The following is a 13,551-nucleotide window of genomic DNA, read 5'->3' on the forward strand; positions in this document are numbered from 1 at the left end:
TAACACCCTCTAGACATTTCATAATTTTTCTGATACACTGCGTACATGGAGATAATTATCATAAATATACAGAAAGTGGCGTAAGCTTCGATCTGGGATATGTGATCATATCCAAAAACCTGTTAATATTCAAGTCTTTGATAATGTCATAAATAACATGGGTGTTTTTCCTCTTTTTAACCAGAAATATGGACTTTTATTTCTATTCCAGCCTCAAAAACTGTGTTTGGTTGTTTTGTGTCTGTCTCACAGAGACAGAGTCTCAGACCATAAAAAAAACTCCAAAGACTGATCCTAAATACTCAACGTCTGCATATCCCACATCCTCAACAGAAAAAGCGACATTCAGAATAAAGCTCAGTTCATAATCTCCAAACAGAATATGATTAATAGTGGAATATTAGGCTGTGTTCATGCTAATATGTTTTTCATTTCCCTTCTTCCATTTTCTGAACCTCGTAGTCCTCCTGAGGGTTGTGGGGGTGGGTGATTCTGTCCCAGCTTCCATTTCAAAACAGCATTTTAACAGGAAAACTGTCTTGATCCACGAACTTTCTAGCACTCCCAAGATTTTATCACATGACATTCCCCTTTTCCTGTTGTCGACGAAATCAGTGGTCTCATGACAAAATGCAAAGGCAGATGCTTTGACTGTTCAATACAAAGACTTTGCTCCTTTTTTAATTATTATGCTTATCAAACACTCATGGAATCTATTGACACTGGTTTCAGTGATGACACAATAAATGCAGCAGCAATAATATAGAGCACAGATGAAAACTCTGAATACAGCTCAGTCTAGATACTTGGATGGATGTCCCGACCAACTGACCTACATTTAACTGAACGATGTGTGATGACGGTGTACGCAGCACCAAAAACACACACAAAAAAAACAACCTGTTGTGTTTAGGGTTCCTGCATATTTTAGGAACGGACAAAAAACAAAAACAAACAGAGACATTAAGGACTGAATCACCTGTAATGGGTATCTGTGTTGAACAGCTAATCATCACAGACAACGTCTTGTTTTCTTCCAATAAGGGTCAATGATTCAGGGATGGAGATGTAGTTACTGACAGACACTGACAATGTGGTTGTCTTTACTGTTTTTCTTCCAATTTCCTAAAGTCTTCGTTATAGTTCATTTTAAACATTTAAACATCATCTGTTTTAAACATTCTTTTATCCCTTTCTCAATCAAGCTCATTAAAGGTGGGGTAGGCGATGTTTTCCTGGAGCATTTTTTACTATATTGTTTAAAATCCCCTTCACACCCCGATTGCAACCAACTGATTAAATTCTCTAACACAAAAATAAAAAGATTTAGTCACCTGTGGAACGGACAGGACTGAAAAAACACCATCCAATCATTTTAACCGGCCCATCGAAATGGCTGAATGGTGGCGGTCGGGCTAATTGATGCTGCGCAGCACTCGTGAACCCCCATGGAACAAGCAATGCACATTCTGGTACTCTGGAGGCGTGGCTTCAGGGGGGAGTTACTGCATTATCTATTTGTCGTGGTTTGATGTTAAAATTAGGAAAATATTGTTTGACTCTTGTATCAAGTTAGCGATAGAGGTGTAAAAGCACTGAGGGGTAGGATTAAATAAGTTCATACTTCTTCCTACTCCTTTTCGACCATGCAAAATTCAGACTTGTATGTGCTTGGAGATAGATTCTGTCCATTTGAATGTTTTATTTTGTTTTTATTTTGTTTTTGTTTTTTTTTTTTTTGTTTTTTTTGCATGTTTGAAATAAATAAATCAAATCAAATCAAGTCTGAAAAAAGGGGTGTGGACTTTGAATTGTGTATTTTCCAAATGTAGCTTGCTCGAACCGTTTTTTCAGGATCTCCTACCCCACCTTTAATGAGCAGTTAGTTGCAGGAGGAGGTAGACAAATGTTGAGTATAAAGGGATGTATACAGGGTGGGGAAGCAAAATTTACAATATTTTGAGGCAGGGATTGAAAGACAGTGTATGACCAATTAGTTTATTGAAAGTCATGAGAATTTATTTGCCACAAGAAAATTTACATAATAGAAAATGTTTTTATTCCATGTGTCCTCCTTCTTTCTCAATAACTGCCTTCACACGCTTCCTGAAACTTGCGCAAGTGTTCCTCAAATATTCGGGTGACAACTTCTCCCATTCTTCTTTAATAGTATCTTCCAGACTTTCTCGTAATAGTTTTGCTCATAGTCATTCTCTTCTTTACATTATAAACAGTCTTTATGGACACTCCAACTATTTTTGAAATCTCCTTTGGTGTGACGAGTGCATTCAGCAAATCACACACTCTTTGACGTTGGCTTTCCTGATTACTCATATGGGCAAAAGTTTCTGAAAAGGTATGGATAATAGTGTTAGGTATGATTATGACATCAATATATGTTTGGTTTCAAAACAATTGACGTAGTGCCTGCAGAGAAAAAACAACTAAATATTCATTGTAAATTTTGCTTCCCCACCCTGTATAGGTATGGGGGGGGTATTTTAGGTTTTTTTCTTTCTAATATTTTTAACTTATTTTAATGTATTATATATGACATATTTTATTTGTTTTTAGTAGCATGTGTTCTGTTTTATGTGTTGTAGTGCTGTTTGTTTTTGCCCTTGTCTAAGCCAAATTTCTCCCACTGGAGACAATAAAGTGAACCTTGAACCTTTATAAGAATCTGAAAATGTTGGTGTGGTGTGGACACTAGATGTAAACAGAAAAACATGCATTTTAAATCACAAATGTAACATCATGAACCAGGCCTTAGTGAGTGTAAACGTGGTCATTCTGTCTTCTGTCCTCCAACAGAGCTCACCAATGTGTCGACCGTGTCCCTGGGCCAGCGACTTCCCTTCCCATCATTCCCCCTGAGGGCCTCCCTGCCCCCCCTGGCCTCCGGCTCGGTCCCTGTCCAGGCCGCCGCGCCCCCTGCTGAGTACAACTCAGAGTCCGCCGAGTCTCTGGAGGAGATCCCGGTGGCTCTGGCCAAACTGGGCTCCTCATCCTCTGCCGCCGCAGCCAGTGGCGATGCCTCCACATCACACAGAGCCATCCCAGCATTCCCCCTGCCCTCCCCCCAACCCAGGACTAAGAGGAAGGTCTCTTCACGGGGCAATAAGGGCACGGGGGAGCTGAGGTTTGAGATGGCCTCCACACATCCTCCGACTGTGTTTGTCAGCAGAGCCAGCGGCGACACGTCGGAGCCACGAGACGAGGTCTTCAGCCTGAGCAGGAGGATACCGGGGTCCAGAACCGGGTCAAGACCGGGGTCCAGGACGTCGCTGGGCTCGGCGGCAGCGTCCTGGATGGAGCGGTAACCTTCACTGACTGAAACAAATAAAGTGTGTTTGTCCTTTCTACAATCACCTGAAGCCATGCACAACAAGCTTTTATTTTTTTGTATTTCTGTGTGTATTTATTATGTTGACAAAGAATTTTTAATTTTAAATGCCAAAGGTGAAATCTTGTGCACAATCTTTGTAAATGAAGGAATATGTTAATTTCTACAGTGAATGGACTGGATTTTGCAGAAGTGCGAAGTAGCTAAGTATAAATACTTCATCACTGTATTTAGGTAGATTTTTCAGGTATCTGTTTTTGACTTGAATATTTATTTTTCTGACACCTTCTCCCTTTCTCTCCATCCAATTTATTATAATATCTGTATGTTGTACTCTTCAAATTTTCTTTACTTTTCATGCACTTGAGGGAAGTAATTGATTATTTATGTTTTGTATCATCGCTCGCCTTGGTGTATCCATCTGTAAAAACAGAACAAGGAATCAGTGACATGAAACAGATGTAACAAGACTGAACGATGTAAAATCTAACAAGACAAACACCAGACGTGAAGGGGAGAGTGGACTGCAGACAAAATGTGTCATACTGTTTCACATTCAGTTGCTGTCATTGAAAACTGATTTACTACTTTTACTACTTTCTACTTTTACTTTTTGACTTTGACAACATTTCAGAGCCTGTACTTTTTCACTTTTACTGCAGTAAAGATGTTTAATCAGTACAACTTTCACCAGAGTCTTTTCTACTCGAGTATCTGTACTGTTACTGGAGTAAAGACAGTAGATTTATACCATTTCTGGAACTTGGTTACCAAACCTATGTAGTATTTATATATCAAACTCTGACCAGCAGGGGTCAGTCTGGTACCAGGACACACTTAGGAGCAAAACCACCAACGAATCAGCCCCATGTACCCACAGACTGAATCAGTCACTGAATAAAGTATAAAGCTCATAGTTTCCACACGTCTGTATCATAGTATCATCAAGTCTTCCTCAAACTAAATCTCATAGATGCGTATTTTGACAGTCACGCAAAATAGTTTCTTATAGTGTTGATAAGCTGCATCAGCTGATAGTTTACATTATAGCTCTGTTAGCTTAGCTCCGTTTTTAGACTGAAAGCAGCCACAGTAAAACCACTAATCACATCTGGGTCCCTGTGGTGTTGGTTTTCTTCACCATGAGAGATCGGCAGAGTGACTCACTACTCCCTCTAGTGGACATAAATCCCCCACCCCTTCACTGTAAATAAATTCAATTCACATCTCTACAATCCAATACATTGGCGTTTTTGGCAGAACTTCACAGGTCCTTATTCTAAACACTAATGATTATTTTAGGCAATTTTTAAAAAATATTTGCAAGTATAAATATTACATATAGACCCTGTAAGGTTTGATTTCTGCTGGTGTTTTCATCGACAGTTCCTTTGCTGCCCTCTGTGTTCAAAAGGGAAATAAGCAAGTTTTTTTTTCTTTTGTCCACTGTGACTCATCTGTGCTGTGCTTGAGCTCACAGGTCTGTGTTTCCAGGTGAACAGGTTCAGCACGATGAGCATCTCCTCCAAAGCATCACTTTGGTCTCTGTGGTTACGATGAACCAGAGCGACAGAGCAGAAGAAGTCATCGCCGTGAGCATTAAAAACACAGACACATCCAGTGACAGACAAATTAGACTGAACCAAAACTGAAGCTCACGTGGATTAGGGAAAATACATAACATCAAACAGTTTGATTCCTATGTTTTCCAACAACTTAAAGCCTGAAACCCATCCAGTTCAGTGTTTCTAGCGATTGCATTTTTTTTTAATGTTCTAAAAACTTGACGTGTACATTCACACAACTGACATCATGCTGCTGGTGTGTTCAGCTTTAACTGCAGGTTATTTACATCGTGTTGCCTCATTCTGTTTCACGAGACTATATTTATTGATGCTTTTGGTTCATCCTGCATTTTGTTCCTGTGAGATTTAATATAAATATAAACCATTAAGGAAATCCGTGACAATAGAGTGAATGAGTAACCTCTATGAGAATCAGAATCTGCTTTATTGGCCAAGTTTCTGCTCACTAACAAGGAATTTGACCCCAGCTTAACCTCAGCTTTAAACCTCACTAACTTAGTAATATGTAAACAACAGTGTTCTAGATCCCAGACTTCATCATTGTCAATACCAAGTGTGGGATGCAAAAATTTGCATTTGTCCAGCAGTCACTGCCAAAGCGTTAACATGATTCTGGGCATAGCAACATGAATGTAAGGCTATTGTATTCCAAAATTACTAATATCTCCCAAAATATTGGTCCTATCAGCTTGCTGTTTTTGCTAGTCTGTTCCTTGACCAAAAATACATAAGTATGCCAAACTGCAGCAGTCAGCTCAGTACAAATGTTATGTGATGCCCAAGACACACACACACACACATACATATACACAAACACACACAGACTCCACTTCTCTTTTAAAATATAAGAAAATATAGAATAAAGAATAAGAATTTTTCACAAAATTGTAAAAATAGTGTAAGACCAAACAGTAAACAATAGACACAGGGTTTCAAAGCAGACTAGGCTCTTCATACTTGTTTTTTGAGTCTTAGGCTAAATCCTATTTGTTGGTTTAGTTAAGTTCTAATGTCCACACAAATGCATTTGTCAGTCTGTGTATTTAAATCCAATCTGATGTATGTGAAGTATGAACAGCAGGAAAAACAAAAGTATCAGGCAGAAAACAGCTTCTATAAACTAAAGTGGTCGTATAGTGTGACCTCCCTTTACACTTAACATGTCTTTAACCCTTTTCTTCAGACAAAATAAGATTTATTTCATTGATTTTCTGATGTTTTATACCAGGTGTCATTCAACACGTTAGCAGTGCTGTAGTCCAGGGTATACGGAAGTATACGGAGTATACCTACTTATTTTTCAGTCAACATTGCGTATACCCACTTCTAAATCCCCCTGATGCAGTAGTATCTGAGCTAAATAGCCCATGTTCTCCCCTAGGATGGTGAAGCCATGACACGCCCTACTCTGCCTCTAATTGGCTAGTACTCACTACCTTCACTGATCAGATTGGTTAACTTTAGGCATGAGGACTGATGAGCCAATCAGAGGCAGAGTAGGGCGGGTCATGCTGAGGAAAATATTGCTAACTTAGCACCAGAGCCAGGGCTCTGCTTAGCGCTGTCCACCTCTAGAACCTGATTGGACACCTCAGGTGCCAGTGCCAGTGCCATCGCAGTTGATTGACAGGTCACTGCATGTCTCGTTGAAAGATGTGCGATTATTGGAAATGCGAAAAAGAAAGGCAGAATAAACGTCTTTCAAAAGAGTGACACATCGCGAGAACCTACTTTCATGGAATACATAATTCTGAGGTAAGTTTTACGGTGGTTTCAGAATGAGTCACTGTTTTAAACTACTGGTCATATGACTGCAGATTTAGAGGAGAAGAGATTTTGTCACCAATAGTTAAACTGTGTGAGTTTGCTAACGTTATGAAAGGCTAACATTATCCTATGTTTGCCTCATGTTGAATCCATTTCCATTCATGCAGCTGCTTATGTGTCCATTAAAACTACAAACTGCTCCTGATCAAGTCATGATCATTTTAGAATTGTGAGCAAATACCACTGATGGATTTTTAGGTAAACTAAATAGAGTAGTCTTATAGGGTTGGACAAAATAATGGAAACACCTTCACCTCAAGATGATAATGCCCCAATCCATACAGCTAGAATTGTTAAAGAATGCCATGAGGAACATTCTAATGAAGTTGAGCATCTCGTATGGCCGGCACAGTCCCCAGACCTCAACATTATTGAGCATTTATGGTCAGTTTTAGAGATTCAAGTAAGACGTCGATTTCCACCGCCATCGTCTCTAAAAGAGTTGGAGGGTATTCTAACTGAAGAATGGCTTAAAATTCCTTTGGAAACAATTCACAAGTTGCATGAATCAATACCTCGGAGAATTGAGGCTGTAATTGCCGCAAAAGGCGGACCTACACCATATTAAATTATATTTTGTTGATTTTTTAAGGTGTTTCCATTATTTTGTCCAATCCCTGTACATGTCACTGTTTCTAAAATGGAGTTTTTCTGGACTTAAAAAAAAAAAAAAAAAAAAAAAAAAAAAATTGAGAGTATACCCACTTCTCCAGGGACCACTACACCATTGCACATTAGATGTTTCTAATTGTTTGTGCTGCTTCTTGTCATGGATTCAACCTTAACAACAAATTTCGTTCAGTTTTTTTGTGTTTCTTTTAAGGCTGTGCATATATTTCCTGTGTTTTCTCTTGTATAAATATGTACGCTCATTTCAACCTTGAAAAAACAACAAAGATAACAGTGGAATAAGACTTTTACTCAGGACTGTACTTTCTACCTCCACTGAATGAACATGTTGGTTAACTCGTTACCATGGTGAACCATCAGCTCTTAGCTCTATTAATAATGACTTTTTTCATTCACCAGTCACACATGAACATACTCCACGATGACTGAACCGACTATGATCGGCTGTCAGGATTTAGAAACAAAAAGTTCCGGTTCAGCGATGAGTTTGTTAGACCTGCTTTATGGAACAGGGCCCTTCTCTGAGTAAGACTTTGCTTTGTACACATGACATATTGGAAGCAAAGATACAGTAAACACAGCACAGATCTGAGCCCATGAGTCAAAGATTCTGAAGATGGAGCGTAGTGGCTTGTGTTTGAAGCCACGACCAGCAAATCTGCATCCACATGCAAACAATACAAGAATGTAGAACAGATGTATCTGCATGTTCACGCCAATTTACAACCACTGTAATCATGGCCCCTTCAATTTTCTACATGAACAACACTGTGATTGTGGTCTGGGAATGATGAGTAGAGGTCACTTTAACACAGGGGTCTATGGGGATTGACTCTGCCTCTAGTGGACATTCAGAGAACTGCAGTTTTTGACTCTTCAGCATTGGATTCATCTGCCAGCCAGTGAGGATATCACTTGGGTTGGACAGAGATATTATCTGCACTCACAGTCAATAAAAACTTTGAGACCATATTTTTCAATATAATTTTTATTTTGAAATCCTAAACTGGAATTTTTTCATATGAATCATTTGTTTAGGATATTGGCATACAGAAACAAAAATCTAAAGTTTCAAGAATAATTTCAAAACGAAAAACTTAGCAAAAGAAAATGGCACCTGCCAAACACAAAGTCACAACAGTAGCAGTCCTGGTCTGCAGTTGCCACTCTCTCTCACCCTGGACGCGGTCTATTGTCAACAGATCCTGTGGTGTTGTGGCGTTCAACCAGGTTTCTGATTGTGGGTTGGGAACAGCCCATTCATAGGCCTGGCTATATCACTGTAGCTCAAACCGGCCTCCCCCATACCCAGTGCCCGGAGACGTTGTTCACGTGATAGACATGGCATGATGCCGTTCACTGGACCAACAATGGTGGCCTTTTTTGGGCCTTTACATAGGCCTTCAAAACCAATCCTCAAATTGTGCAGATACCCACTGAGTATTGCTCAATGTGTATTTGGTCCACTTTTGCAAAGAGACCAACCCATGTGTAATGAACCGTGACAACATGACAACTCATCATTATCTCAACTACCCGAGCACTAAGTCATCCATAAATCCACAATGAATAATTACAACCCCCCTAAAAATAGAAATATGAATACTGTGGCATGTTTGCCGCAGTGCATTATGGGTAGTGGGTACTATGTTGTAAATGTGTTATTTTTATGCTCAAAAATTCAGCGGGGTTATTGTGTTAGTACTAGTTTTGACTTAATATGTGTATGGCAATGCTTATTGGACTTGTTGTTTATTACCTCCGCCAAGGAGGTTATGTTTTTGCCAGGGTTTGTTTGTCTGTCTGTCTGTTTGTTTGTCTGTCCGTTATTGTGCAACATAACTCAAAAAGTTATGGACAGATTTTGATGAAATTTTCAGGGTTTGTTGGAAATGGGATAAGGAAGAAATGATTAACTTTTGGGGGTGATCGGGGGTGGGGGGGCCCACGGGGGGGCCCACTGATCAGCCTTGGCGGAGGTCTGCGCTCTCCGAGTGCTTCTAGTTTTTTCTGTATTTTTGTAATTTGTAAAGTTGCACCCTGAGTGAGAGCCATTGGCAGAACAATGGCTATCCTGTTGTGATTGTTCCAGTTTTGATCTTCCTGCCTGTCAAAATTAAAAACACAACTAGTGCTCATACCTGTCATTGAGCTAACTTCCTGCCCAACTTCCACCTACGCTACATTGGTGTCAAAAGTCCAATAAGCATTGCCATACACATATTAAGTCAAAACTAGTACTAACACAATAACCCCACTAAATTTTTGAGCATAGAAATAACACATTTAAAACATAGTACCCACTACCCATAATGCACTGCGGCAAACATGCCACAATACATTTCTACTTCAAACTTTCTATAAACTGTCGGTATATAATAGTCTTCTGCTGAAGTTGGTGTATCCAGACACTTCCGAATAGTTTTTACAGATTTTGGTCACATGGGAGCTGGTTATAAATGCAGAGGCAACAACATACATTCATTCCATGCGTTTACATGACAACTTTTATTCCTGGTTTAATCTGAATAAACGTTAGATCCTATTTAAGATGCCCATGTAAACACCTTATTCCAGTTGAAAAAGAATAGTTCGGAATAAATTTAAATCCGAATAAGGTCACTGGTTTAATCCCCTTTTAATTCCGAACTAAATTATTCCTCGGACATGTAAACCCTTTATTCTGTTTGGACTTTATTCCTGCCATTCTGCGCATGCTCGTTGTCTTGTCCTGTCGCGATGACGCACACATTCTGCGCTGGTGGAAGAATATAAAATGCAGTCCAGTCAACCCAAACCGTTCCAGTGGGCTATTCTGATGGGATCTACCAGCCTGGAAGACCCTGAAGGAAGAGTTCACCAATTGTTGTTTATTAATTCATTTGTCATGCACTAATGAGTTCAATAAGTGGGCAAATCAGTTTGCACTGCAGTCCTTCCGTTAGCTTAGCTTAGCCAAGCTTAGCATAATCGCTTCATTCCTATGGTCAGACGTAGCCAGGCTTTCATGGGTGATCCGTAGTATTTTATGACTGATTTCGTGAAATTCAGTTCTCCCTAATCATTACTTTAGTCCGCTGGGGTCAATATGATCACAAATTGAGACTCAAATCATGGCGATGTGACTTACTGCAGTAAGAAGATCTTGGGGAAACAAAAACTAATGAAAAGCTAAAACAGTAAAGCAAAGCTAGTTTAGCGCATGCATCCCTTCCAATAAAAAGATTTTCCAACTTTCGTCAACACAACAGTCCCAAGATTGTATGAGTGCAGTAAGTCGCGGATCTAAAGAAATAATTAGGGAGAATCGGATTTCACAAAATCACTTACAAAAGACAACAAATCACCTTTAAAAAACTGGCTACGTGTGACCATGGGAATGCAGTGACTATGCTAAGCTAAGCTAACAGAAGGGCTGCGAGAACCGAATAAACATTTCTCATGTAAACCTTTATTCGGGTTTAACATTTCCATGTAAAGAGGAGAAAATACTTTAGTCATGAATTAATTTCTTCTAGAAAAATAAATTGGATTTAAAAAACGTCATGTAACCGTACCCATTCCCTCCGGTCTCCATCAGACCTACAGCTGAAAAACAGTTTGTGACAGTGTCAGTTAAGCATCAGTGTTAGTCTGTGCGCCATTTTGCATTGAAAGCCATTCTCAAAAATCTCCATAATTTCCTCTCTTCTCTTAGTCTGTTTGCTACTGTCAAAGAACATTTAACCTACTTCTAAAAACTGAGGCCTAATCTTATTTTTTCTTTTTTTTCCCCCCATGGTATCATCAGTGGCACTTTATCTCCACTATGATGGACTAAAATCCATTGTCACAAAAGTACCAGTTATACCTCTTTGCTTCTCTCTCACAGTGTTAATTTAGTTAATTCGCACTATTAATTTTACGATACGACAAGATATGACTTAATTTATCCTACCATGAGGAAATTTTACAGTTAACGGCAGAAAAATACACAAAAGTGCAGAGAAAGACAGGTAGAAAAACAACAAATGAGTGAAAAATCAAAAAGAAAGAGAAAAAAAGAAATCTGGTATTTATATGAATATTTATAGAAATTTTAATTCAAGTTTATTTTGACAGAAAAGGCAGATCTCTGATGGGTTGTAGCTGAAGCAGATTAAACCAGCTAGATCTTTTTCTCTTTACAGCATCCTGTTTTGGTACAGCTGTTTAAAAACTGAACAAGAATGAATAATTACACAATAGTTTTTCCTGCTTTCTTTCCTTTTATTCTTACACTTCAACTCCATCTTATTTAAACTGACTTTGACTTTCTGTCAACAGGCAACAAGGACAGTTTTAGGACATTTAGACAGCGAAAATAAGGTTTTCTCCTCCTCTGTGTCTGTTTACATCAACTCTCTTCCAAACAGCTTAATAGAAAACATGTGCTGACCCTTCTGGTTTTTAGTTAATCAGTGTTAATGTCATTAAATCTGCCTCTCACATTTTCCACCAAACTCATGACATCACTGTTATCTGCTGTTTCAGGTCTGACTGTGCAACACGGTGGTCCAGAACGTGATGTGACCCTGAACATAAACCCGGTTCATTGTCGGCGATGAGGGCAGAGGCTCATTGTTATCCCACTGACGACTGATAATCTGATAACGTCTGTGTGTGTGAGCGTTTTGATCTTGTTGTGTTATTAATACATGCCATCAGCCCCCACCTACTACCACCCCGCCCCTCCAGGAAGTGAGGAGGAGAAGGAGGAGGAGGTGGAGGGGGTCACCACGGCAACGAGCCACTAAAACATCACAACAGCGTCAATCAAAAGGAGCAGCGATGAGAAGTATGTCACACACACACAGATTTGTCCTCATGTGGTTCCCGTGGCGACACCAGATCGCTGGGAGTAAAGAAACGAACACACACTCAGTTCTTTATTCAACGTTTCATCACCTTCCTGCTTCATGTTTCACTGGCAGACGCCCAGTTCCACCACAGCTGCTTCAGGACACCATCATCAGAGGCTCTGCAACTGTTAATAGATGGTTCAATTCAGACCAAAATCAGCCGGTCACTCTTTACATAGTTCACTGTTTTAAGTCAGTTTTCACGCAAAAAATGCAGAAATTTTGCAGCATCTAAATGTGAGATTTCTTTATTTGTCTTTTGGCAAATTATGCAGAGTAACTTCTTCTTCCTTCAGTTGAATACCAAGAAATTAGAATCATAATAGCCTTTGTTGTCATTGTATGTGCAGTGAAAGTGCAAGTCAGTGAAACGATATGCATAAAAAAACAATGTCAGAAAATAAGAATAGAGCAAATACAAAATTACAAAGAATAAAAAGTAAAATAAAAAAAAAAACAGAATATAAAATTGTGCAAAAACTAAAATAATAGAACTAAAAGTAGAATGACATAAAACCAGACATAAAATATGAATAGACACAATATTAGCAACATTATCAGTATGTATACCTATGAGCAAGTCTATAAAAATATGAACTTATTGCACATAATTCACATTATACGGGGTTATTGCACATAATTGGAAGTGATTGCACAAGGATACAAAACTAAAGAAATGATCTATCATGTATGAGCCAGCAGGAAAACACATAAACAAATTGCTATAGATGGTCATTTTATTGAAGTTGTAAATAAATACATGTATTTATGGACCCTATTTGCTGTGGGATTTGAATGCTAATTTAATGCACAAGAAGAGGGTAGAACACTTTTGCTTCTTAGAAAAAGATACTGATTCTTTTTTTTATTGATCATTTATGTTCAGTATTCTAACCTTTTGCTTCATTGTTTGGTATTCATCATCATCATCATTCAGGCACTTTGGCCTGCTGTAAAGTTCTTAAAGTGCTTTATAAATAAAGTTGGTATGGTATGGTATGGTATGGTATCTGTAATAAATAGGAGCAAAATCAGTAAGACTGTTAAAGGTGGGATAGGAGATCCTGGAAAAATGGATCGCGCAAGCTACATTTGGAAAATACACAATTCAAAAGTCCAAACCCCTTTCCTCAGACTTTCCCCCGAAGCCACACCTCCAGAGTACTGGAGAGCACTTTTCTTGTTCCTGAAGGTTCATGAGCGCTACACTGCATCAATTCGCTGTAATCTGTGCATTTTATTGTTATATTCAACATGATATCACGAATTACATTACATTGTT

At 38.9% G+C, this 13,551-nt stretch overlaps 1 protein-coding gene across 2 annotated transcripts in view; it reads left to right on the plus strand.

The window, feature by feature from the left end:
* The window catches only part of zdhhc1 (zDHHC palmitoyltransferase 1), a 28,916-nt gene extending 24,889 nt beyond the window's left edge, over positions 1 to 4,027 (plus strand). For both annotated transcript variants that reach the window (XM_030130542.1, XM_030130549.1), the window contains exon 11: positions 2,815 to 4,027. In XM_030130542.1, coding sequence (XP_029986402.1) covers positions 2,815 to 3,323 — 509 coding nt within the window. In that variant the 3' untranslated portion in view covers positions 3,324 to 4,027. The remainder of the gene's footprint in view (positions 1 to 2,814) is intronic.
* The last annotated feature ends 9,524 nt before the right edge of the window (positions 4,028 to 13,551 follow it).

This window comes from Sphaeramia orbicularis, chromosome 3, assembly GCF_902148855.1.
Source record: "Sphaeramia orbicularis chromosome 3, fSphaOr1.1, whole genome shotgun sequence".
Lineage (NCBI taxonomy): Eukaryota > Metazoa > Chordata > Actinopteri > Kurtiformes > Apogonidae > Sphaeramia > Sphaeramia orbicularis.